The sequence below is a fragment of the Gasterosteus aculeatus genome, chromosome 6 (assembly GCF_964276395.1).
Source record: "Gasterosteus aculeatus chromosome 6, fGasAcu3.hap1.1, whole genome shotgun sequence".
Lineage (NCBI taxonomy): Eukaryota > Metazoa > Chordata > Actinopteri > Perciformes > Gasterosteidae > Gasterosteus > Gasterosteus aculeatus.
Genome location: NC_135693.1, coordinates 14,037,597 through 14,063,800, shown reverse-complemented (window position 1 = coordinate 14,063,800; position 26,204 = coordinate 14,037,597). Strand labels below are relative to the sequence as shown.

The following is a 26,204-nucleotide window of genomic DNA, read 5'->3' as shown; positions in this document are numbered from 1 at the left end:
GCACTTCCCTAGTGAGGATAAATATTAACTATCAAATATATATGAGGCGTGTGCATTTATGACCAAGCTCACCAAGAAAATGAAGAGCAGAGATGTCGAGGCGAGGGCCGCTGGGAATGGATGAAGGGTGCCATATCTGACAGTAAGAGAGACCCTTAGCGGTGCTGGCTTGATATGTTACCTAGTTAGCGTCACAGAGAGAGGAATAAATAGTTCTTTATTATTTGTGGTCGCCATCATGTCTCTCCTAATAGACAGGCTATAGTGAGTTTAAACCACATTATCCTCTGCGAGACCATCGCAATTACTCTTGAGAGCGAGGTCTGATGTGTGGATAAGGCAGGTCGCCCATGTCTTAATGAACACAAACAATGTGAAATGGAGGAAGTAGCAGTGGGGGGAAAGATAATGGCAGGGGAGGGCTTGTTTTAATAGAGACAGCACTAAGTTGTTTGCTATGATCTATGCCAAGTCTGAGAACGCCGAAAACCCCCAATGTTAGTTTGTGGAGATCTTTTTTTTTTTTTTTTTTTTTTCCATGATCCTATTACCCAATCAATCCGCTCCCTTTTCTCTCGCATTTCGCCGGCGAACAGCAGGCACAAATCTTGTTTAGCGGATCCTCCAGTTGTGGACTTGCGTGTCAGGCTGTCATTGTCACGCGGGCCTTCCTTGTCGGACACACTCGCGCGGGTTAAAGGGCACCAAACTGGATCACCGTGACGGCCGGCGCGAGTGTGTTATCCCCGGCACAAACGGCTCAGCGCTGGGTTAATTGATAAACTGCCGCTCCACTTCATTAGTCAGACAGACCGGGCTTAACGAACGAACACAGAGAGAGTGTCACTCTGAATATGTTAATCATGACTGGCCATAATGGGGCTCTTCCCTCCACCTTCTTGTCTCAATCCCCCGGTAAACTACAAAAAACGAGGCACGCGGACTCTCTTCAAACCCCCCCCCCTCCCCCCTTGTTGTGTTCAGCGCGGCTATTTATCAGTGACAATAGAAAAGAAAGCGGAAGACGGACAGACGCAAGAGTGGTCCTTGGTGTTATTGAATATAAATATGTAATAACCATTTAAAAAATGCATCATTTGGCCTTTTCACAAAGGCGGTTGTAATATAGCGCTAGGTGAGCACTGTACTTGACGTACACACTGGAGGTGAGGGTGTCAGGGGAGAGCTCGCTAGAGCGAGAGGAGGTTTTATTGTTGCCCAGCCCTTCCGCTTAAGTGCACATGGCTGGGAGGAAGCCGGGACCTCCAGCTCTGACCTCTGCGCATGTATATTTAATAGGCCATCAGTTGGCCGGGGCAGCGCTCTGATCAGGATTCAGAGAGGGGCTTTGAACACCCCTGTGTATTCCTGAGCGTGCAGCCTCAAGCTGCTCTCCCCAGCTGTGTCAATCCGACAGCACTGTTACAGGCACCCAGACAAGGCGCTGGGCACTCCACTGCTACCGCCTAATGACTACAGGAAAAAAAAAAGCAAAGCAAAACAAACACAAAAACAATAACATTTGGCGTATGGAGCGCTGCTACCATCTAATACCATCTAATCTAAAAACCGAAATATTACGCCAGCTGATATGAGCTGTAGGGTGCGTGGGGCGTGTTTTGGCTTGTATCCGATACGCCGCGCTGTGTTCCCCTTAATAATAACAAAATGGCAATCTCACGGCGACTGCACTACGCACGCTGGTAACGATTGAGGAAACAAGGCGGCAAACAGAGGAGTGCCACTGGTGTGTCTTTTCTTCTAACAAGGTATCACTACTCTTTGAATCAAATCGGCTCGCTGATGTGTGTGTGTGTGTGTGTGTGTGTGTGTGCGCGGGGCGTATGGATGTCACAGTGCACGCACGGGTGTGTGAGTGTGTGAGGGCAGCTTAACGAGGGTGGTTCATTTGACAGGCAATTAGTTTGCGGAGCTGCTATTGACAGCCCCTGTGCTTGTGTTTGTTCAACAGCTCTGGGTGAGTTCCACGCTCCCTGGGCTACGTGACAAAGCACCTCCGACAGGGAGCTCCTGATCTCCACCGAGGCTCGGAGGCTCGCACTGTGAGAGGGGGGGAGGGGGGGGGGGGGGTGTATGTGACAGCCTAGCAGAGAGAAGAGAGGAGGGAGAGAGAGGGAGGGGGGGGAAGCGATACAAAACCCACAAGGGTCTATTAGGGGGTTGTTGCAAGTTAATGTAGCTACAACACACTTTTTGGTGTCGTATTTTGAAAGGCCTGAGCAATGATGTTGTCATTTGTTGTTTGATTGCGGGGATAGCGGAGGGTAATCTTCGGAGACGCGCGGGCTCTCACGCTGCATGTGCGCACATAAAAATGGAGAAAAAGAGGCGGCGAGGAGGTGGAGGGGGGGAAGCTAGAGGGAGATGGAGGAGGGTAAAAAATATAACAAGATCCAAATACTCTTTTATCCTCGAAAATCCCATATTCTAATGCAAGGGCCCATCCCTCTTTTAGTTGCAACCGTTTCGTTTGTAGAGCCAAGCTCCGATCAATATCATTATTTTCACAGAGGATCGAAACGCCTTCACCGAGTTAATGGGGGATTGAGGTGGTAAACGTTTACCCTCTCACTGTCAGCCGAGCAGTGGTCCATAGTGGGCCCAGATGACAGCGCTGGCCCGACTGTGGACACACTATGTGGAGATGTCCTGTGGGTAGACAGGCTGCATGGACTGTCAACCGCCTGCCATGCCCTGGATGGCCTAACATATCAGCCACTTGAGTCAGAGCAGCGGCGAGGGCTTCGACTTCTGCTGGAGCTAACAGAAAACAAACCAGCCGGTGCTGGCAGCGGCATCACTGCACTCCTTGACATTGTTATTGTTGGAAATAAACTTTGGGTTTTTTTTTTTTCCGGTGTTCTCTTTGCTGAGAATTTCAACGTGACGCAGAGGTAATTAAGTAAAATGTCGAAATAACACGCTGCATTGACATAAAACACTATTTGGTCGATGCTAGCCGTCTATGACTGCGCATCAGCTGTTCTGTCGGGTTTAGGAGGAACGAAGACTAATCTGCAGCTGGCAACTGCAAAGCAAATTCTCTGGGATAGCAGCATATGCTAAATAGCTCTTCAAGCGCGCAGATGCATTGCTGTAAAATACTTCTCCTGTCCGCGTATCTGCATCTCCCAGATGGGTCCCAAGCTGTGCCAAACCGCATCTCATCAACTGCTATGAACTATGGCATCACATGACCGCGTGCGATACGTGGGAGAACCATTCTGTCCTGCCTTGGCACAACATGGTCAAGCGATGCATCATCAGGAAGCCCTCGCTTTGACAAAATGGAGGCAACTAAGACGGGCAGGAGGCCGGGCGGACAGATCCTTCCAAGTGTTGGAAGTTCTGTTGAAAAGAGGCCAATCAGCAGAGTTCGAGTGGATTTGGGTTTGCATGAGGGCGTGACAGCGCAGTGAGAGATTTCATGCGACATTGCCCCATGATTCATTGAGTTATTGGTTTCCGCCCTGTTTTAATCGCCAGCGGGCCCGAGCCAAAAAAATCTCGGGAGGAATCCCGGAGTGCTTCTTTCTCCACCATTCAGCAGAATGGAATTTGGTCTGCAAGTGCCTCACGTCATTCGAGGCGTCCTTCACAGTTTCGGGGGCCCTAATTCAAACCACATGGAGGCCAGCGTCCGGTTACGGACCTCTGCAAAAAAAAAAAAAAAAAAAAAAAAAAGGACACATTCCCATTGGCTGCCCCGAGATGGGAAATGGCGTGTCTTGATGGAAAAGGATAACAAACACATCTAAGTAGGAGTCACAACAGAGCCAAAACACACACACACGCATTCACATGCATAAATATACACACACATGTACATACATGGGGACATATACAAATATACACGCATGGACACAAATACACACAGTCTGAAACATGCACTCATGGGCCTGCAAAAGCTGTTTGCTTGACATGATGGAAGAATGAGCAGCAGTCTCTGTAATATTGCTCCTATTCTTCATTGACAAGCATATATATTTTTTGCTGTTCCCAACTGACTTTGCAGCGCTGAACTCCATTTATGAATTATCTGACATATTTCCTGCTATTTTTTTGACAGGAGCACTCAGAGGAAATTTCAAGGCACCTTTCTCCTGACAAGTAGAAATATCAATATTTGAATAAATTGCAGATTTGGATCTCCTCACATGGATGTTCCCCAGCAAGAGTGTGTGTATGATTGTGTGTTTGTCTGTGTATGTTTCTGCGTGTACTTGTGTGTGTGTGTGTGTGTGAGTGTGTGAGTGAAGGGAATGGGAAGGGGTTTGTTTCATTCTGTTACCACGGTCTTATCCCCCCGAGCCCGCAGGCAGAAATCTGTATGCTGCATTTCATTAGGAGGGAGCTCGACTGAGTGACATGTGAAGCACACCTCACCGTCGACCTGATGAAGTTTACTTCTCTCAAACGGCAAAAAGCCACTTTGTAGACTAGCCCTTTTTTCCACAGAGGAAGAGAGGGGGGCGATGGCTGAGCACCAATAAAAGAATCATGAATGTTGTTTCGCAGAATGACAGGCCTATCTGTACACAAATATTTCTCTTCCAGAGAAATGTAAGCTTCAGAGTCCCCCCCCCCCCCCCCCCACTTCTTCTCTTTTTAAAGTAGATTTGAATTGAAAGAACTGACAGTCTTCAAAATATGATCACCTAAATTCCAAGTCTTGTAGGAAACATCTAACAAGACTCACAAGACGCGGAAAAGAAACAGATTGTTCGTATCTTACGAAAGTGGCACGTGTCGTGTGAGGAAAGTGGCATCTCACCCGAAGAGCTAAATAATTTACACACAAAGACACTATTGTCCTACAACCTTGATAAATACTCCACGTCTGTATGAGAGGTCAATGTCAAGCATCCATAACACTCAGCGCTGTCGTCCTGAAGCTCCTGGTGTTACGTATGAGAGACTTGTGCCTATCTGTCTCACTCTGTTTAGCTGCAGTAGCTGCCATTCTGTCTGCGTGTCTGCCGCTGCCGCTGATAGATCACTCTCCTGCCCAACCCCTTCACCCTACACCCCCCCCCGTGCCCCCACCGTCATTTGAGGGGAGCCTGAGAAATGGCTTCGCCATGTGAGGTTACTCAGGTACCGACAAGGCTGTGACCCCCGTGACCCCGGGCAAGTCGACCTTGCTGACCCCAACGTCGTACTTTCTCCCTTCGCCAACGGAAAACAAAAACAAACCTTATCACGCGCCTCAAAGCGGGAAAGGAGAAGGCCCTTATATCAATGCGGTGCTTTGACAATCATCTATCCACATGACCTGTGATTTCTCCGACAGGGTCTGTTTGACACTTATAACAGAGAGGTGACGGCGTGCAGGTTGTCCATCTCTCGCCTCGCCTGCCCTTATCTCTTCTCCTCTCCATCTCTCTCCTCACTCGTCCTTGTGTGCACAACTTAATAACCAAGCAAGGGGTAGATTCCCATTATGGAAACCCTGGAAAACAGCCCGGACATTTCCCCCCATATCTGGGATCTCCATTTGGAGGAGGCACTCTCGCTCTCACTGCCCCCCTCTTCTCCAATCTATGTGTGTGTTCTGTTGAGGTTATGCTGCAGAGATGGCTTTCACTCTCCACTGGCTACAATGAGATTGGCCCACCAGGTTGACTCTATTCGAATCGACAACCCATTTCAATAACGTAACAAAAAAGAACAGAGTGGTGATGTTGAATAAAACATTTTTAGAGGAGTGCCCGAGGGGCTCGACGGGGGCTTTAAATTATCTAAATCTGTAAGACTTTGGAACACTTTAGCGGAAAACCGCAGATTCATCTACACATAACATAATCTGTCACATACTGATTTAATAATAGCGTGTCATTTGGTTAGTTGGCCCTTCTCGTTGTCCTGAACTGTACGGTTGTGTCACTACTCTCGCGTCACTCATGGGCAGCTCCATAAGCAGAGTATATAGTTAACACACTAATAAAAATTACACTGAGGTCAGCGAGTCACTAATCCCCGGCGTTATTAGTAAAAACAAAGCCTACAGCTCCACGCCATACACTTCATCACATCCGAGTGCCTATGCACGTGCATAAGGTCCGAACATAATATGGTGTGACTTAAACCACACAATGGGAAGAGAAAATAAATATGCTAAGAGCAGCAGGGGTGGACCGGGCCAGGCCTCCGCGGACCTATGTCATCACTCCCCCCCCGGTGTCGGCTGAGCTCCCCACCCGAGCGAAAAGGCTCAATGATTACGGAGGCTCAGCTTCCCTCTAAGAAAGCAAACCGGAGCTGAAGTCCAAACAAGGCCCGAGCCAGCGGCGAGGGAGCACCGCTACGCCAGGCGGCTCGGGTTTACCGTTGCCTCCGACCTGGCTGGCCCCCGGGCTTGCATTAGTCCCCCAGCCCGGCCTCTCTAGGACAAACAAACAACCACCACTTACACAGTCGGGGACGAGCAGTGAGGCAGGGAGAGCTAGTGCCACCAGCACTGTGTGGAGGGGGAACTTGACCCAATTGGATTTGCTTTATCACCCCGCATAATGATTGCCAGACTGGCCTGTTCCAGTGCTAGAAAATAAAATTACCAAAAAAAAAAAAAAAAGGATCTGCCTGCCATTCTGAGTTTGGCCCAAAACGGGCAGCTCCCCCAAAACAGATGGGGAGGCATCTCAAAAATGTTCTCCGCCTCTGGGGACATGTGGTTTTCCCCATCATTATATAACTGTAAACTCCTGGATGTCAGAGATTGGGGATAATAACTTTCAGATGTCGGCAGTCCGGGACCTGCTGGATGGGAACGGTTATTTGGCAGAGGGGAGGAAGTCCGAGAGATTAGGACTAAGATGTGACGGGGAGAAAAGTGGATCTGGACTGGAGCTGAGTGGGTCGCCTTAGTCTGTTCCAGTTTGTAACTGGCCCTAATGACGGCCGTGTGGGAGGCAGAGAACCGCCATGTGGGTGCGCGTCAGCAGGCGGCGGGATAGAGAATGAAAAAAATTAATATCAAAACCACAGGAAATCATGTCACCCCGTTAACGCGCCAAAATCAAGCTAAAGTGCTCTCGCTTGATCCGCCACTTTTAGCGTTCCGTTGCAATTTTAAGATAGATTTGATTTGACAGCTTTAGCACTCCCCGTTGCAGGGCAGATGTGCCACTAATTCAGAAACAGACACACCTCCTTCAATAAATGAGTCCTTATGGAAGTGTCATGCCGTTAAACCATTTTTATTGGTTAGTCTCGCACGGCGGAGAGGATCGTTGTTCACTGCGGACGCGGTTGCGGGTTGTCAGTGTGGTCAAGGTTTGTTCACTTAAACTCAAAGTGCTCGAATGAAAATAAAACATCTCCTCACATTTTTCTTATTTATTCCAGCTGTTCACTGCATGGTAAAAAAAAAAAAAGCACAATCCCATTTCTCTTCTTTTTAAATATGTTTTTTCCCCCTTTGCCTTAAAGTATCGAACGCAGTGCTGAACAAGCAGAGGAGTGTTTTTTATTGTAAATCAATACTGATCGATCGGCTGCCTTGGTGTTGAATATGGATCAATATCACACCAGGCTGTGGAGGAGATCTGATTTCAATTGGCAAGAGAAACCCGCAGCAGGTTTTCATCAAGCGGTAATTCAAGACACGGGAACATAAGTCAGATGGATTGATATAGACTAGCCGGGACCTTTCTTGCCACTGAACCAGCTCAAGGAAATTTCTGTCATATATCATTAACGCAGTTGGGGCGGGCCATAAAAAAAAGAGGGGAGGGGGGGAGCAGAGTACCTCAGTGACCCCAAAAGAAGAGCAATGGTCAAACGTTGAATAAATACTCCATTATTAGCATGAATGGTGCGTTCGTTTTTTAAAAATAAAAGTTCCGGCCATTAAAATAGATCTTACTCCCTCTGCACAAACACACACACACGCACACTACGGCGTGGTCATGTTCTGTGGAACTTCTGGTACTGATTATGCGGAGCTTTAGATTCATACCGTAAGCTGTTGTTAATTTACTGAACAAATGTCCTGGAGAAAACTGGTGAATTGTGAAACATTTATCATACGGTCAATCTTTATCAAAGTGTTTAATTCAAGCACCACTACGCGACAAAATACGTTGTGTGATTGAACAGCACGCACGTGCAAAGTGCAACGATGTGTGTATGTTTAAAAAAAAAAAAAAAAAAGCAGGTCGCCTTGTTCATTCATCACTTGTTTGTGATTCCTGAAGAGAGGGGCAGCGTTCCAAATGACAGCGTTGTAAAACAATAAAAAACAGAGCTATAGTTAGAAATAACTTGTCACTTTTAATAAATGACGCCGGTTCAGGGCTCTTTCTCTGGGGCCTCTCCTCCGATACATCCGAGGCACCCCCGGGGCCAACGGAGCGGCCAGCGGACCAGCTCGTTTCCCCGAGGTAACTGATGACCCCATCCCATCTTTGTCCTGTGACCTCACACCAGCGGGAGCGGGACCATGTCCGATGAAATCTTCAGGCTGCTTCCCATCCCTAATCTTCCCCGTGTCACACTACAAATTGCTACATTCAGAAAATGGAAATAGATAGAGGTGGAGATGGAGGAAGGGACTGACGGAGGTAGGGGAGAAGGGGGTGGTGGGGTTGAGAGAGGGGTGGGGGGGGGGCTGAGGAGTGTGCATCGACGACCGGTCGCCCGAAGAGAAGAATACTTGAGGAAAGAACGACTCGGGAGATCCCCGACAAGGAATCACATCTCAGCGAACATATTGATCTGATTTACAAAACCTCCACTCTAATGCGAAACAAATGGCGTGGGCGTGAACTGGTACTTAACCATAAAACCCCAGCATTACTGCGTCTCCGATGAAATACCACATATATCCCTCACCAGGGCCTAATGTGCTGTTTTACAGCCAGATACGACTGAGGTTGACCCAACAGTTTGTTTGACAATTAGGGGAAACCTAATAAGGATTGAATGAGTGAGAACATGCCAAGAGAAAGAAAAGAGACCCCTTTTCTCCACAGAAAGAAATGGCCGAAAGAAAACACTGGTCTGAGTGACCTAAATGTGATTCAGAGAATCAGGAGCTGTTTGACAAAGCTCCGGCGTCATTAATGCTTCACGAAACCAAGCAGCGTCTTCAAAACAGCTACAGAGCTTAATTATAAAGAGGCGCTGTTAAATATTTGAGAAAGAGTGCCATGTTTTATTCACTTCAGATTTAATTTCAATAATGTAAAATTTTCACCATGGCGGCTTTTTTTTTTTTACAGCAGTGTGTCAGGGAGAAGTAAATAAATCTTAATAGGTGTGTTTTCTTTCTTAATATAAAAATATATCACTTCCATGGCTCCACAGCCGGATTTGAATCACAAAAACGCAGCGCTAGACTAAGTTGCCGAATGCAGCCGACGATAATAAACTTTAACAACATATACACCAAAAGAATCTTTGATAACATTTCTTATATCCCCTCAGTGTGTGTGTGTGTGTGTGTGTGTGTGTGCAACATCCCGTGTTGCTCTTGGCCCTGCATTCATCCCATCACCCCGGCTCTGGCCTTGTTTCTGTCAGCAGTGAACCAGGGGAGTAAAGAGTCGGGGTGGGGGGGGAGGAGAGCGAGAGAAGGAGAAGAGGAAAAGGAAAGAGGGAAAGAGAAGGGGTGGGGGGTGGGGTTGAAAAGGGGGGAGGGGGGTTGTCTCCATGGACAGATGGACTGCTCTTTCTCAACACATGTGGAACCATGTTTCGTCTTTCACTGCCGTCAAGCTGGAGCCGAATCCGTCGCTCGGTTGGCCCGCGCCGCTCTTTCGTGCTGCACACCTCTCTCTTTAGCACGACACACACGCACACAAACACACACAGACACACACACACAAGTGCACGCACAGGGACGCGCACACGCCACACAAACATCTCAGTCTTTCTCGGCACACATGTTAAAGTCATCACCCCTGCTCAGCGCTAGTAAAACACAACACCCCCGGCTTCTCTGCTGTTGTCAAGTCTTGCCATTAGCCGATGCCACTGGGGAATCCTACCCCAGTGAGGTGGGTCTCCCTCGGGAACACCAGGCACCACGTTACGTTCAGCCGCCACTCATGTGAACCCAAACATGTGAGCATAATTTGGAAAATATCATTTATACTGTGCGTCTTTTGTACGTGTCTTGACATTTACAAACTGCGATAAAACCGACATGAGGGAGGAGGGAATAGAAAACAGGGCGAGAATAATTTGAGGTAATGTTTTGCTTAGTGAACAGTATTACCCAACCCTGGATGTCGGAGCACTGGGAAGAAGGGTTCTGGCTCCGGGGCTGCAGAGAGGGTCTGGGTTTCATTTTTCGGCAAGTGAAAGCCAAAGGCGAGCTGCCAAGTACAGCTTTTCGCTCTCAACACTTCCTGCTCTTCCCACTCTGGCTCGGGAGCAGACGGGCCTCACTCAAACATCACGTCGATTTAGACAAGGGTGGCCAGTTTATTCTCCAATTTCTCAATAGGCATCAAAAACTTGTGGCATCTGTCACGTGAATTACACAAACGACACGAAAAAACAGCCGCAAATATGAAGCTGAGATTGACGTGTTGTTTAGCGGCGAATAAAAAGGTGCGTGCAGGTGTTTGCACGCGTGTGTAAACATATCGGAAGAAAGCGTTTCCTACGGACGTTAACAGCTTTAAATGACTCAAGCGGGGAGTCTAAAAAAAAAAGATGCGGCGCTTGTCCCACTGCTCAATGGTGAAACGTAAAAAAAAAAGAGAAAATTTCCAGAAGGAACACCTGCGGCAATCAACTCTCTATCACAACAACAGTGACCCTGTCCACTGCATCATTTTCATTATGGATGGTGGGAGCACAATTCTAGATTAAAACTACCCACCGCGTGCCTTCTTAATTGCTCATCTACAGATGCGGTGAAAACGCGCCATTTAGGTACTTCATAAACAGACTTCCCCTTTGCAGGTTATCAAGACAGCCGCTCAGTGGAAACACACCCTCTTTTCCAAATGCTGATGTGCAATTAAAATGGTTTTAGAAATCCTCTTTGACAGTCCCGGGCTTAGCCAAAAATGTAAATGACATTAAAGGAGACAATGAATTTAATTTTGTTTAATGTCCCCTTTCGCTGATTCTCATTTACATCACATTTCCACATAAAGGGCTGACCTTATAAATACTGGCATTTGTTCAGCTTTTGGAGGTAATCACGGTTTTGCAAAAACCAGATGGGAGCGCACAAATATTGCGATTTATTTCTTAGGAGGACGGGGGCGGGGGGGGGGGGGAACCGCGCGTGAGACGTTCTAAGGCTGCAGTCTTTTGTTTCTGGTAAACAACTTGACAACAAGTCAAGTGCACTCTGGGAAATGACCTCGTAGGTGTTCCACAAATGAACGATAACGCAAAGTCATTTAGAAAATACAGCCTCACTAATGAGGGACACAACCGAAAGCTAAGCAAAATTTACATTAGGCCAACATTTAATCGCATTAACACACAAACAGGTGCGGTGAGGCCTTTATAAATGAGCTAAATGAATAAAAGCCTCCCACAGCACTACCATGTGTGCTGACCAAAAAAAACACAGACAAGGGGAAAAATAAGGGAAAAAAACAAGTCAATGTCATGAATAATTCAGTGGCTGGGCTGCACTCCAAAGGTCAGTGCTCCTTGACCTTTGTGACAGGAAGTGAAAGGGAGTGCCGTGGCCGCTGGAATAAATGGAGCTGACATGTTTAGATCTGGTCCAGAATCCGTTTGTGAATGGCAGCGTAAATCGACACAAGATGTTAAACTGTATGAACACACATTAAATTCAAAATTCACATATGTGAAGAATACAGATTGAGGAAACATTCTCTCTCTCTCTCTCTCTCTGTCTCGATTTTACTTGCATAAATTGTTCCGGCTTCCCAGAGTAAAAATGTGACCTTTGAACCCTGACACGCCGAATGAGTCATTTTCTCTCCTCTTTCAACAACATGTGCCGTCTTATTACAAAATCCATGTGTAAGCCTGAACAATGTATCTAATCTTTCACACAAGAGAAGGCAACGTCAATATGCAAGAGAGTGAAGACAGATACCAGACCAGGAGAGTCATCGCAAATTGAGTTATGTTTGGCTAAACACATGCACTGTAAATGGGAAAACCATCTAATCAGATATTGGGTACCTCATCACTATAATTCTAAAGACTCAAATTACCGAATGAATAAACCTACACCCCCATCTACTTTAAGGCACCATTAACTTATAAATGTGACATCTGTAGCACTGCTGGATTTATAAAGGGGAGAGATGCTTATTGCGAACTGCATTGCAAAAGTGCCTTTTATTTTATCTAAGCGCCAATTGAATTTGAAGATTTTTATTTTCTTGAAAACATACGCGCACGCTATTGAAAAACAAAACGCTTCTTTTTTTGGAGAGCAAATTATGCACAGATTATTTTAAAGTCAAAAGCTCCCCCAAAAGGTAACAAAAAAAAAGGTCTTTCTTCATCCAATAAAAGGAGTATAAATAATGCAACGGCATCAAATGTAAGTGCTGGAAGACCAAGCATTGCTGAAACTTTGTGACAGCTGTTGGGCCGATATCTAACCAACTTTTTTTTTTTTTTTTAAGAGAATCCTTCCTCTTGAAATATGTGAGTGAAAATCTGCATCAAAACTCTGAGAGAAAATAGGGTAAACAGATGTCTGGCTTGACCGCAGGAAAATAGGACACATTTGGAATGATAAGTTTCCCAAACTCCGTCGGATATGCCAGATCCATGGGAACGCCAGTTAATGTCTCGCTAGATGCCAGCTAGCTGTGTGCGCTTTCCCCTCTTACCATCTGGGAAAATGTTACAGCGCATGAACGCCATCAATGATTCACTCCAAATCTGTTTCTTAAGGTTCCGCCATGCTACTGTTTCTCTCCGAAATGTGGCAGTGCTGGATGGTATTCGAAGTGTAATCGCAGACAGATGAGACATGCCCGATTCAACAATCAAACCTCTCCTCTAGCTTTGTGTCACTCAACTACGTTCTACTCAATTGGAAATAATCAGTTTCTGACAGCAGCGGCCGCGGCGCAGGTGCCCGCAATGACGTGCATGAGAAAATGACAGATGTAAAAAGAAATGGCTGTAAAACATGGAAGCTTTGACTAAAAGCTTACCCATATGAAACAGCAGGAATGGTCAAGTAATTGCGGTAAGTAGTCTTGCTTAGCGAGTGCGCTCGGGGCCGCGTCCGTGACTCTCGCTAAACCCTGCAACCTTTCACGAGCACCCCTCTCTGCAAGCCCCCTTCAGTCACTGGGAACCTGTGTGGGTCCGTTAGGGCGAGCTGACGGGCTCATAGTTACGACATGGAGACAATGGGAGGGTCTAATGAGGAACATATGCTTTTGTGTTTCAACAGAGCCGCTCATTGTGCAAGGAAAGGGATACTCTGCTCCTATTCAGACTCGTCACAATGAAAATCCGAGCCCTTCCCGAGCCAGTTGAGCTTACAATATCCATCCGCTTCTTTTTCCCCCCCTGTTCTTTTTTTTTTTTTTTTTCCCACCCCTCTTTCTTGACTTTAATTCTTTATGCATTCATTTTGCTTATTGTACTTATGTTACATGTTTTGTCCTGCAGATTGAGGAATAATGGGGCGCGAAACTTTAAAGAGTAAAAGGGCCGCGGAGAGACTCGCAGCCAACATGGAAGCAGCGGAAATTAAGCAAAGCAAACCTCTCAAGTTATATGTTAATGTTGTCGTCCATTTGCTAGCAGCTCGACTGATGAATTAAGCAGTCGGCTTTGTGCGAGATACTGCGAATGAAATTCAAAAAAAAAAAAACACCCCTGTCTTGACATCGTCCTAAACACCTCTGCACTTTTCTCGCACGACACCCACCGTCGAGCATGGAAGCGTGAGCGGCATAAGCGCAGCGTGCGTGAGGACGTGTGGGTGGTGCTTTTTTTTGTGTCGCCGGCCTGCGCGGCGCGTTTCTATCTGCTTGTGTCTGCGTGAGTTTGAGTTCAGACAGCAGTAGCTCTGGTAATCCATCCAGGCTCCCGGGGCAGCCAGCTCCTACTTCCTGATGCATGAGAAGCCGCTGGAGTGGAGTGGCAGCAACAACTGCTCAGCCCTATTTGATTACTAATAAGAGAGTTGTCCCCCTCTGTCAGATACCAGGCATTCTCCACTAAGCAAACAGTGATTCCGGCTAGTCAAACATTAGCATTGCTGTCTCTCCCTGCTACGTGGCGAGAGTTACATTGAGATCGACGCACCAGCTACACCCCCTACCTCACCCCTATATCCATCACACACACACACACACACACACTTAACTACTTAAACATATTCACGCTGACCAGGACATGCAATATAGTTTCACAGTGTGAGAAAGACGTCAATGCCTGAAAGCAGACCGTTAATTCTACCTCTTTAGAAGGTGGTATAAATGTGGCAGATGCAACTTCCCTGAAGGTGCAGAACAAAACAGCAGACATAAACTTTAATGGCTATCTAGCTCGCAGCTAGCTGGAGAGAAGGAAAATCAGTCAATGAAAAACAACTATTGACGGTGAAAGCGTCACTGTCGTAAACAAAGACGGGAAGCCGGCCAAATGAATGCGAAGTCGCCGCCGCTAATTAGGCGTATTCCCAGCGTCGTCCTCTGGTGATTGAACCACCTGTGATTGAACAAACCCCATCCAGGTGGTGACCGCCCCTCTGTGCACAGGTACCTGGGAAAGACGCCCCTCAGACGCTCACACAGAACGGCCCTCAGTTCCCACACTGTGCGCTGGAAGATGCAAGGCAGCCCCCGACCGGGCCGTCTGGCACACCGGCAGGGGAGTCGTTTGCTCACCAGCTCGTCCATGCGCCTTTTGCTCATTCACTCAGTCACTCATCCATTTAGTCACTCAGACACTCACTCATTCACTCACTTACAACCAACCCCCCCCACCCCGCCGCCCCCCAAACCACCCCGTTCACAAACACAGAAGGAGCTGCACATGGCCTACCTGTCAATTATCACAGGGTCTGATGGAGTCTCGTTCCTGTTTCCACAGCTTTTCTTGTCGCAGCATCGGCTACAGGGACACAAGACAGTGCACTTCAGAACGAGCAATACTTTTGCTGAATAAATAAAAGTGAGTAAATAACGCACACAAAACAACATACATTTACTGAGTGCTTTGGAATGATTTTGATATCGGGGATCAGAAAAAATATATATTTGACAGGAGATTTCCTTGACTCAATCTATCCATTCCATTGATGCTGATGGCTGATAAAAAATGGTGAAAACAACATGTTGTGTTGTTTGGCTTAGCGTTGGAGGGGAGGGGAGTGGGGATTGGGCCAGGAGGCAGGGGAGTCACTTTTCACAGCTTCAGCTTTTGTTTACCTCTAATTGCCAAGCTGCTATTTCTGAGGGAGATGCAAGGTGCCACCCTCAACCAATATTTCTGCAGGGCATTTATCAATTATGGCCTCAAAAGCACTAATCTATCTTCCACCACATGTTTCAGCCACCCCCCCCCCCCCCCCTCTAAGCCTATAGCTAGCCGCCTTTCACTTCTTTGATTGGGACTTGAATCAAAACTGCAAAAATAAACAAATACATCATCCTAGCTTCCACTTGAAATGAAAACATATAAACATATGTGAATAAGATTGATTTATGCCAGGTGCAGAAAGAAAAACAAAGATTCTGTGCAACGCTACTGTCAGTCAACCTCACATTATTTAAATATGTCTGATTTACATGACTTTCTAGCAGCAGTAATAAAGATGTGTTTTATGGCTACGGTGCTGGAGTGTATTAGAGCATAAGTATAATTCAAAAACGGCACATATGACATCCCTAACAATTAAGATATAACAAGGTAAGATATCAAAAGATAATTCTTATTTTGTTCTTATTATGTAGATATTCTTATCTGATCATAGGCAGCAGTGAAAGTAGATCTTTATTCGCCAGCAAAATGCACTTCCTCTTGACAAAAAAAATATTACCTCTAGAGTACGAGCATATTCAACGTGTCAGAAATAAGTGATGGATGCATGTATAAATTGAGCATGAGTGATGAGTTTATGCATGGAAAAAGACAAATCATTCTCAGCTCTCATGCTGCACTTGCTCTCAACCGGCAACTTGAACAATGCACCGGTGCAACAAAGGAGAGGTTAACCGACAGTATCCGAATTCAATGTTCACAAAGCTCATGCTGAGCTCAACAATAACAACAAAAGGCGTTTTTTCCTTTTAGTATCAATGACACTGCTGAATAGCGGCGCAATATGAGAGGTTGAGATTTATGTGGTTAAATGACGCTAAAAGGCTCGCTGATCATTGTTGACAGGTGGGATCAACCGAGAACTGACTGCGTTCTAAAAGGAAGCAGAGGGAGGAAAAAAGGGATACATGGCATGCAATGCCTATGCATAACCTAACAGAAAACACATTGTGTTTGGCAGGCTGAAATGATGACATACCGATCATAGAATTTAAAAATGTATAAACTAAAGACTAAAAAAAACAGAACTTGCGTCTTGTGTGTACGTTCAATTTCCCTCCACTGAACGAGACAGTCGCTTCATTTCACTGGCATATTCACATCATAGTTGAATAACATCGTATCAAAGTTAGAAATGACAGCAGCTCTCTCTCTCTCTCTCTCTCTCTCTCTCTCTCTCTTTCTCTTTCTCTATCTGTGGTTGCTGAAGGACCACAAGACAGTCTGGATTGCTGCATCACATCATGAGTGTCAAAACTTATTGAAGGGGAGGGAATTACTTTCCGCCTGGATCTGCAAAATGGACAGAGCAAAAAATACTGCTTACCTGCACATAATTTCATGGGTGAGGAGAACTCTGCACATTTCTGGATTCTTGTCTTGACCCTCATAAATGATGGCCTTTGAAAGGAAATGAGATTGAAACAAAGTGAAAACATAGTCATCTCTTGAACACTTATTGAGTCACATAAATGTATAACCATTTGGACTGACATATATGCAGTTAATAAAATAAATCAGGCCATGAATACACATGATCTTAGGGCAGCGAAATGTATCAGTAGAGGGGGCAGGGGCTAAGTTAGAAACATGTGTAGACAATCACAGCAATATGCCACTGTTTAAATTACAATAATTCATATAAAATAAACCACCTTAATAAAAAATTACAAATAATACTAATACTCATAACAACAATAGCAACCATAATATTTCCAGTGGCAATAATAATAAAAAAATCTAATTATAAAATAAAAATGAATGAGTATGATGATAATAATAAGAAATTGTATTTATTTTTTATTAATCTAGATAACATCCTGTGGCTCAGAGAGACAGCCCGAGATACAGAGAGAAACCGAGAGATTTTCATAAGGAGAGATCCAATAGAAGTGTCATCAATATGCTTATAATCTGGGGATATTTGGGGGAAAGTGTTAATGGGCAATCTGTTGTTTATTTTGAGCCGCTAACAATGATCTTTCTGTGGATAAAAAGCGGTGTCTGGCGGTACGGTTGAGTAATTTTTGAGCATTGGCTGAAACAGATGGCGTGGAGCTATCAGTTCTGCCGCTCTTCTCTCCCTCCCTCGATCCCTCCCTCCTTCTTCTATTTCTAAGGATAGACATTTCTCTCCCTCGTATGCTGAACCGGCACCATGTGCGAGCGCAGGCAAAGCACCACGTTATTGATAAAGAATATAAGAACAGAAAATATATTTAATAAAGCGTGGATATTTTTTTAATCATTTGATGCCATTCATGATTTTTGTGGTGTGTGTGTGTGTGTTTTTTTTTAATTGACACGCGTGAGGCAAATATTAGAGAGTGACTTTAAAAAAGTGACATATCGGAACCAGGTCACGTCGTTTTCTCGCTTTTAAAAGCTGTCCCACTTGACCTGGGGATTTTTTTTTTTCCTTTTTTTTTATTTGTTCTAGGAACGGGGCGATTATCTATATTGGTTTGATTTATGTCGCTGTTTTGCAGCTGTAGAAGCAGAAATCCATAAATTGCTTGTTCTGCGTCATTGACTCGGATCATTCGCACAGGAATGCTGTCTGTGACCAGTAGCTCAGGCTTCACGGCTCTATTCGGAAAGCTCTGCACTAAACGCTGTATTTAATAACAACACACGAGGCGCACAGCAGAAATAACCCCGTCGGATTTTATTCCCCAAATTATGAATAACTTTGCAAATCTTTGCATCGGGCTGAGATTTGCATTAAGACTTAATAGGGACATTTGGCGCGTTGAGCTCTGATTTTAAAGTCACCACAATGTTTGTGAAGGTGATAAGTGCGGTGAACATAAACATGACATGTATATTTAGAAATATAACGCTTAATGCATATTTAAAAATATTTATATATGACGGTTAAAGCGTCATGACTCTTTACAGGAAACGTCCAATTAGTTCACGTGTAGCAGACGTTGTGTTTAAATTTGAATAGGTGCCCACAAAGAAGCCTGACTCTTGCAGAGTTAAATTGACTTTAGGACACGTTGAAACGTAAGCAATAGAAAAAGAAATAGAAGCTGTGTCCCCTTTGTTTTACGGCAGTAATTTGATTTCATTTTGTGGCACAACTTTTTTTTTTTGTTTGTTTGGCAAGCAGATTTAAGAAAAACAAAACACACACAACAAAAAAAAAACGTGTGTGCATCTCAGGGGTGACGATTAGCGCGGCGTGTCGAGGTTTTGCACGAGCGCACCGTGGGCGCGAGCAGCGTTTGCGCAGTGTGCGGAGAAGCAAGTGTAACAGCAGCTTACCTGCTTCGTCATGGAATCGATTAACCGTATGTAAAGATCCTGTTCTGTTCTGACGCCTGGGGAAAAGCAAAAGAAGACCACTTGTGAGTTTTGAGGCATTGTTGGCTATACATTTTTTTTTAAAGCCCCCCATATAGTCACATATAATAAAAGATACAAAGACCGCAGACATTGTTTATACATGTAAAATTACCAGACTGTTTATATTATCATTATTATTATTTTAACTACCATTATTATCACACGTGGTTTCAAGCAGGCAGACAGACAAACACATGTGATGTATATTCTGCACGTGTTTGCTAGATATAAAACACAGGTTTACTCACCATTGCTGTACAATAACTGTAGTTTGTAATGTATCCCATTGTTAGTTTTTTCACTGGTTGGTTCCTGCAGAAGACACAGTTTGTGAAAATCAACACGAACAGAACAACTGCCCACATCATCACCACGTGTCTGTTGGTTTACATTTACATTCTAACAGCGTTTAGAGGTTAAAACGACTCCCTGTCATCAACGAATTTAGCTCTTTTTTTTTGGAGAAAAAAAAATCAATATTACACGTGACTTCCCCTTAGTAACCCATTGTCATTTCAGAGAACATCATCTCGACAAATGTGCCGATTAAGTGCAGGGGTGCACGTATATTTTCTAAAATACACCGCTTACTTTGTCTTTCTCCACAAAGTCCACAAAAGCTGTCCTTTCGATCTCCACGGGCTGACCCTGTCTGTCATACAGCGCCAGGACGAAATGGAAAAAATTGGATTTTCTGAGGTTGGAAGGGGGCTGCTTTTCATAATGTGCCCGTGCCAAGCCGACACCGCTGCGGGGAGAAAACAAGAGACCATCTCGGTTAAGCACCGGACACCGGGGATACTCGATGATGGAGAAGCTGATGGGGGAAACACATTGGAGATGCAAGAAGCACGCTTGAGTACGTGGTGGTGGGGGGGCGATTTCTTGATTTGTCACAATAATGGGTAATCTGATGTAATGAAAGAAGGGAAAGCCGAAGGGGGGGCATTTATTGGGAGACCGTAATTGATACAGAGTATTCAGGGGATTGAAGGGTCGATATGATGAGCGGGGAATGCGTGAGAAAAATCAGATGCTTTTTTTTTTTTGTTGGCATGCGTACCTTTGGGCGGCCGTGTTCGCGTCCACCACGCCGGCTGTGTGCATCCAGGAGCGGACCGAGTTGAGTCCACCGAGCGGTTCCTCCTTCATCGTCGTCCCGCCCCGCGGTATAGTTTCCTGAATTCCAAACATTTAGGACAATTTGCGTGAAAAAAAGAGCCTCCTGCGAAATTAGGGGAATAAACGTCCAAGCGCGTTATCCTTTTGGGTTGTTTTTTTGTTTTTTTTTTGTTCAAGGGATAAGTAGCGAGAGCCGATTCAGACTTGCGAGGGAAAACCCGGTCCACAGGTCTTGCCTCCCTCTTCAGTCCGTCCGATGTGAACAATTCTCAAAGTGCTGTACTTAGTTAGAGCGGTATCCACAGACCGGAAAAGTGAATTGTTCAATAGACAAGATTTTTTTTTGTGTTGCTATTGTTCCTCTTTGTTTTTTTTCTTTTTTCTCGCTCTCTCTCTTTTTTGTGCTATTCACAGAAAAATCGATGGTAGTTGTTTGTGTTTGTGGGTGATGCTGCTCTCAAAGTGCCCACATCCCTGAAGCACCGCATCCAAAACCTTCAGGACTTCTTGTTGAATAAAAAACCCACTCCTGAAAAAGGTGCTGCTGCTTCTCCACAAGACAAACACAGGCAAAGGCTGATCACCAGTGGAGGTGTTCCTAGTACACAGGAGAGGTGGATAAGGGGCCCTTTCGCGTCGTGCAGGATGGATGGGAACATGCAAAACTAAGCCCTCTTTCCCCGAGGACTGAAATCTTTCCCGGGAGCCAAAACTCTAAACCCACGGGAGAGGCGCTGTCAGAATATGACGCTGAAGGGGCGGAGCTTTGCCCAAATATGGAGGTCTGACGGTTCCTGTCAAGCAGTGGCGCTCCGCTGTACGCGTACAGCCCTATAGTGCAGAAGCCTGAGAACACTCACTCGCTCCACTTTTCCTCTTGCTTAGGCCCTATATGTGGTGAGTTTGATTTTTTTAATGATATGGGAAAATTGGACCGTGTGTAACCATCACACATAAGGAGGAAGAGAAAAATTAAAATAACAATATATAATAATAACTCGAAATTCAGGATGGCATTGCTTATCTTTTTTTTGCCGGCCTAATGATTGCCATTTCCGTGATTAGTTTTATTATAGTTGATTATAATCAATAGTTTTTGACATATTTATTCGATTAGGTGTGTTATTATTACAAATTGCCTTGATGAGATTGCTTGTTCACTGTAATATATCGAAAGCATCGCAATAGCTGTGTGAATACAGGGCATAAATCATATTTCAATAATGACAGATCACGTTTCTTCACATAACATATATATTTGTGCAGTTTTTACTTCATGCTGCGGGTTATTTTATTGTAATTAAAAATGTAATGAATCCCAAAATGATTCCAAAGAATCAGACTGACGATTATAAATCTATTAATTAAAATTACATTTTCATGGGGAATTTTTAAACAAGAGACAATTGGCTTTCAATTGTTTTGCTGCGCATCGCGGAGCAGAGGGTGTCTTTATTCATGGCGCTATGTATATATAATGAACAAAGTTTGAACATCCGTTCCCACCGTATCCACGCTTATGAATGTGAAAACAGATCAATCACCTGCACGTGCCATTTATAAAAGAGAAAGTAAGATCTTCTGACCTCTTCTTTTTTTGTGAGCTAAAAATCGGAGGCAGGGTGTCTCGTGCCATTAAACAAACTTCAGGAAAGCCAAAGGTTCCGAGTCCTCTTTTATTTCCTGCACGTCCCGTTCAAATCAGTAATAATCAGAAACATCTTAATCATTTTTAAAGAGCCTACATGTCCGACTCTGTCCGAGAGGGGCAAGCGAGCAGTTCGGTTCATTAGTGGTGAAAAGGAGGAGAGGATGGAGGGAGCGAGGGGAGGGTGCGAGGAAGAGAGATGTGTGCTATATCCTGAGCAATCTATCTAGCTGGTGCTGAGGGTTAATAGCTGCTGCCAAAGATAAGTGAATTATAAGCTGTTGCTTTCACCTCTACACAATCTATTGCCAAATTGCCCAGTCACAAAATAAGGGTGTGGATATTTTTAACTTGTTTTTATTAGTGAAGAGAAATCTTTAGTTTCAATTTGTGGCAAAAAAAAGAAAAAAGAAAAGAAAACCTCAAAGGGGGCCCCTTTTTAAAAATGTCTCCTTTTCTCTTAGATGAAATAAACCGAGACGCATGTTGAAAATGTTTTGCCTGCTATACCGAGATTGCAAATATCTTTTTATTTATTTTTGCACAAAACTCACCCTGCTTTTTTTCGCACACTTTCAAGTCGCTTATTAGAACTTAACCCCTGATTACACGCACCACGGCGATTTAAATCTGATTATCAAATTAGGGGACTTTGAGACAAATCCTCTTAGATCTGATACTGTTGACTGGAGAAGGAAAAAGGATCTCCACACCCGTCACGTAGGTAACGATGCTGTCCTGAAAGGGAGTTTTAAACCGTATTTGACAACAAATGCAGCTGCCCCCGCTATTTCAGAAGATATTAGAGGGAAATGAATGCAAATCTGTGTGCAGGAGCCATCTGGACGCGGCGAGAGGGAGTCAGCTGCTCCACACACTGAGGCGCGGAGCCTGAATCCGTCTCAGCTCATTCTGTGGGATCATCTGCGTGGTGGGCTTACACCGTGGAAAATGCGCTCTCCATCATTAGGTGAAATGTTAGCGTCACAATAAAGGAAATGTTGATTCCCGTTGGTTTCAATGTTTGCGCGCGTGAAAACTTTGACGAGCGTGGAATTAGGGGGGGTCTTAGTCACATTTACTCATTTCTCAATTAAAGAAAAAAAAAAAAAAGCTTATTTCCTTAACCGCTCGATGGAGGTAAGTGGTGCGTTACAAGAAGGGGAAACAAGTGCAAACGTGTTTGCCTCCCCGCATCTTGGCCGAATTGCGCCATGTATGCTCAGGGCTCGTTTAAATGCCCGCTTGATGACACGGGGGCCCTGTTATCTCATTCTTCTGTTCAGCGGCCACAATGAAAGAACCCCTAAAGATTAGGGCCTGGCCGTCTGGATGAAGCTAAAGTCCCCGGGACGCGTGGCTCCCAATAAAAAAAAATAAAAAACGTACACGGTGACTTCGAAGACCTCCCGTCTCGACGGGACGACCCTCCTCCCGTATTGAGGGTGACGTCTTCTTTTTTTTTCTTTTTTTTCTGTGTGAATTTACGGGGCGAGGCCCTCATGATCTCCTTAAATTTGCATGTAAATGGCGACATCAGCCGTAACGCGTGCCAGGGGCCAGCGGGCCTCCCAGATGTCAAGGCAAAGTCAATCAGCCGGCCGCTGCCCAGCTGTCCATCGATGCACTTTATTGGGACAACACTTTCATTATGCTCACCTGCATTGTTTCCTACTGAATGTATTGATGGAAGGAAAGTAAAATAATAAAAGGGGGTTAAAAAATAAATCGTATTAGCACCCACAAGGCAAATTCGCTCACGGCTTTATCACAAAGGTTGTTTTAAAGTGATGCTGTTGTTGATTAAATATTAATCAAATACGCCTACATCCACGCATCACTCCTAACTCCATATGGAGCAAGCATGCGTTCAGCCCACTTATTGTTTACAGCAACTCAACCATCCTTTATGTCATTCAGTTGCTCAGACATATAGAATCATATTTTATATGTTTAATATTGTTTTTACTTAATAGGTATGTATTTATGTACTTGTTTTATTTATTTATTCAGGCCTATAGATAATCTGACGTTCCAACGCACAAAAAATGACTGTGAGGTCCACAGCCTTTGTTATCACTTGTAGCTTTGCTTTTCATTTTTTTTATTTTATATATGTTTCTCGTGAATGGGGGAAATTAGACAACATTTCCAATTATTTACTTTTCAGTTAAATCATGAAATGCTTAAAACGGGATTATAATAACAGCTTCCCTGCAAACTCTGTGTAAAGCCGCAATTAGCATTGTAAACCTCATAAATGCACGTGCAGCATTTCACATGGCGTATTCAAACAGCATATTAAAATGCTTTTTGAAACGTTACTTTTAATTATAGGGGCCAAACACAAACGGCCAAGAGTGATGAGATCAATCATGTCGGGTATTCGTGGCGAGTAGTTATAGCTGTTATAGACGGACAGCGCCCCTCGTTGGTTACACTTGAGATCATTGTGTCGATATGAGGCAGCTGCGTTCCTCAGTGACAAGATAGCTAAATCTCAACATAGGTTTATCTACACCCCTCCCCCAATCCGCAGGACCCCCCCCCCCCCTCCCCCCCTCGAGCGGCCAGAAAGTGGCTGTTTATTATGTTCAGGACAAATCATCTCAAATGAAAAAGACAGCATTATTAAAATGTGTATATATATATTGACTAAAATAAATAGATTAAATACAAAAATTGAATTCATAGAGCTAAAAGGCTGGGGAGGGAGTGTGTTATTTATTTTCTATGCAGTAAAATTGCTTGAAATGAAAATGTCACAACGGCCACATTATTATCATTATTAACATTATTGTGATTATTATTATTATCACCATCATTATTATATTGCTAGCTACTATTGTTACTAATATTACAAGTAATAATTGTACTCCTTCCACATATGTATCTTTTTGATGCTTTTTGTGTAGGATTGTGTCAAATACACACTAACGCATTATCTGACACATAGCTGGTGTGACCTCACATTTCGTCACTAACTTCTGTCACAGTGCTCATGTTAATTGTGTGCAGTGGTGAGTTCTGTCAAGGGCATTGCCCGTGCGCGCAATTTGCATTTCCATTCTGCTGTGGAAATGATGAGAGAGTTTCTGCGCGGTTTAGAGCCTCGCGGCGCAGTCTGTGGGCGAATTACATTTAAAGAAGGCGAGAGAAATTAAATAAGAAACCGAGACCACTTCAGGGCTATTAACATCTAAAATATCCCCCTGGAAATTTAGACCAAAATACACATGACCAAATATCCAGCATACCTTTGACTTATTCAGCCACGGCTTGATTGTGTCCATCAATGCTTTGCATATAGGCCTGTCTAAAAATTCTCTTTTAATAAAAAGTTATCACCCCGACTCATATTTCTCAGTGACATTGATGGAAGTGAGGTAAATGTGATTATTCAGCTCTAAATGGGAACATATTAACGTGAGATATAGGCACCTTCTGTGCCACTCAGGAAAAGTGGTGCAAAAATCGGACTCATTTTAAAAACCTCATCAGTAAGTACACATGGACACATGTTGCATCGGGCAAAGTGGCCTCCAAAGCGTGAGGTATCAGCTTTAACCTTGTTTTTCCTTTTTCTTTTTTTCAAGAGTGCACGTGCATGCGCGTGACCGCACAGGCAGTGGCGTTTTCCATCAATGCTCAAGAGAACTTTAATTTGCCTGTTGACCCGTATGATTGAGCTACAGCCAACTCATAATGATGCTGCCCCACCTGCAGGAGTCCCACATCTCTCAAGTCACTCACATCAAAATGTGTGTCTTCTACATGTTGCATCGCGGCCTCTAATTTCCTCCTACAGGGATTGAGTGATGCACATTTGATGATGATTGGCATGTATCTCATGTGAGAAATACAGTACAATTCATTATCACTCTACAACTGCATTTTGCTTTTAGGCAGAGATCCTTATTAATATTGAACTGAGTTACTATTAACAGAAATGTTAATTATGACGTCAAGACGCAGAGAGTCAAGGTGAAAGCAGCACAGCAATAGCTAAAAATAATCCATGCCAGCTAGAGTACAGTATGATCCTGCAGAGGAGGGCTACTGGCTAGGGACCTTTTTGCTGCAACAAAGAGGTGGAAAAGAGGAAGTAAATGAATTAGAGTACAAGCCAGTTTTTTGTCTTTGCTTTATCCACACTTGTACTGTCCCTATCTTCCAACCTCTCCCTTTTCCTTGCTATTGGAAGAGCTGCAAATTGTATAATGCTGGTCTTTGTTCTACAGAGTCAAGCCACATGAATAGCTGTCCTGAGCACACACAAAAACACACCGACAAACTGATCATCTTAAAAAAGCAACGCCCTGGTGCTCACTTGGCCTACTTTCCACGGCAGCACTGGGACGTGGGAAGAGGAATGTAATTCAGGGGAGGATGTTCTTGTGCTCTGGGAAACATTCAGTATAGCAAGTGTGATGCACATAAACATAGCCTTTGCATTGTCAACCTTAGACCGCATTTGCCCCAGATAACTAGTCCCCGTGTGCTAGACTATTCTCTTTGACTTTGCAATTGAAATCCTGCGGAGATTATGCCGAAGCTAAAAGAGGCAAACTCCAGGGTGGGATTTCAATTG

At 44.4% G+C, this 26,204-nt stretch overlaps 1 protein-coding gene and 1 long non-coding RNA gene across 11 annotated transcripts in view; one reads left to right on the top strand and one right to left on the bottom strand.

Moving 5' to 3' along the window:
- Positions 1-20,748, bottom strand: part of ebf3b (EBF transcription factor 3b) — a 67,262-nt gene extending 46,514 nt beyond the window's left edge. For 9 of the 10 annotated variants that reach the window (XM_040178815.2, XM_040178816.2, XM_040178817.2 and 6 more), the window contains exons 1-6: positions 19,907-20,685; positions 19,435-19,591; positions 19,092-19,155; positions 18,763-18,818; positions 16,817-16,890; positions 14,992-15,060 (exon numbers count right to left, since the gene is read on the bottom strand). In XM_040178815.2, the coding sequence (XP_040034749.1) occupies positions 14,992-15,060; positions 16,817-16,890; positions 18,763-18,818; positions 19,092-19,155; positions 19,435-19,591; positions 19,907-20,037 (551 nt within the window). In that variant the 5' untranslated portion in view covers positions 20,038-20,685. Of the gene's footprint in view, positions 1-14,991; positions 15,061-16,816; positions 16,891-18,762; positions 18,819-19,091; positions 19,156-19,434; positions 19,592-19,906 lie in introns of all 10 variants that reach the window. The other variant, XM_078104664.1, reaches the window with a different exon arrangement.
- LOC144409492 (uncharacterized) lies at positions 20,723-22,623 on the top strand. The gene is made up of 2 exons (XR_013467953.1): positions 20,723-20,862; positions 22,448-22,623. It is a non-coding gene; the product is annotated as an uncharacterized LOC144409492 (long non-coding RNA).
- The last annotated feature ends 3,581 nt before the right edge of the window (positions 22,624-26,204 follow it).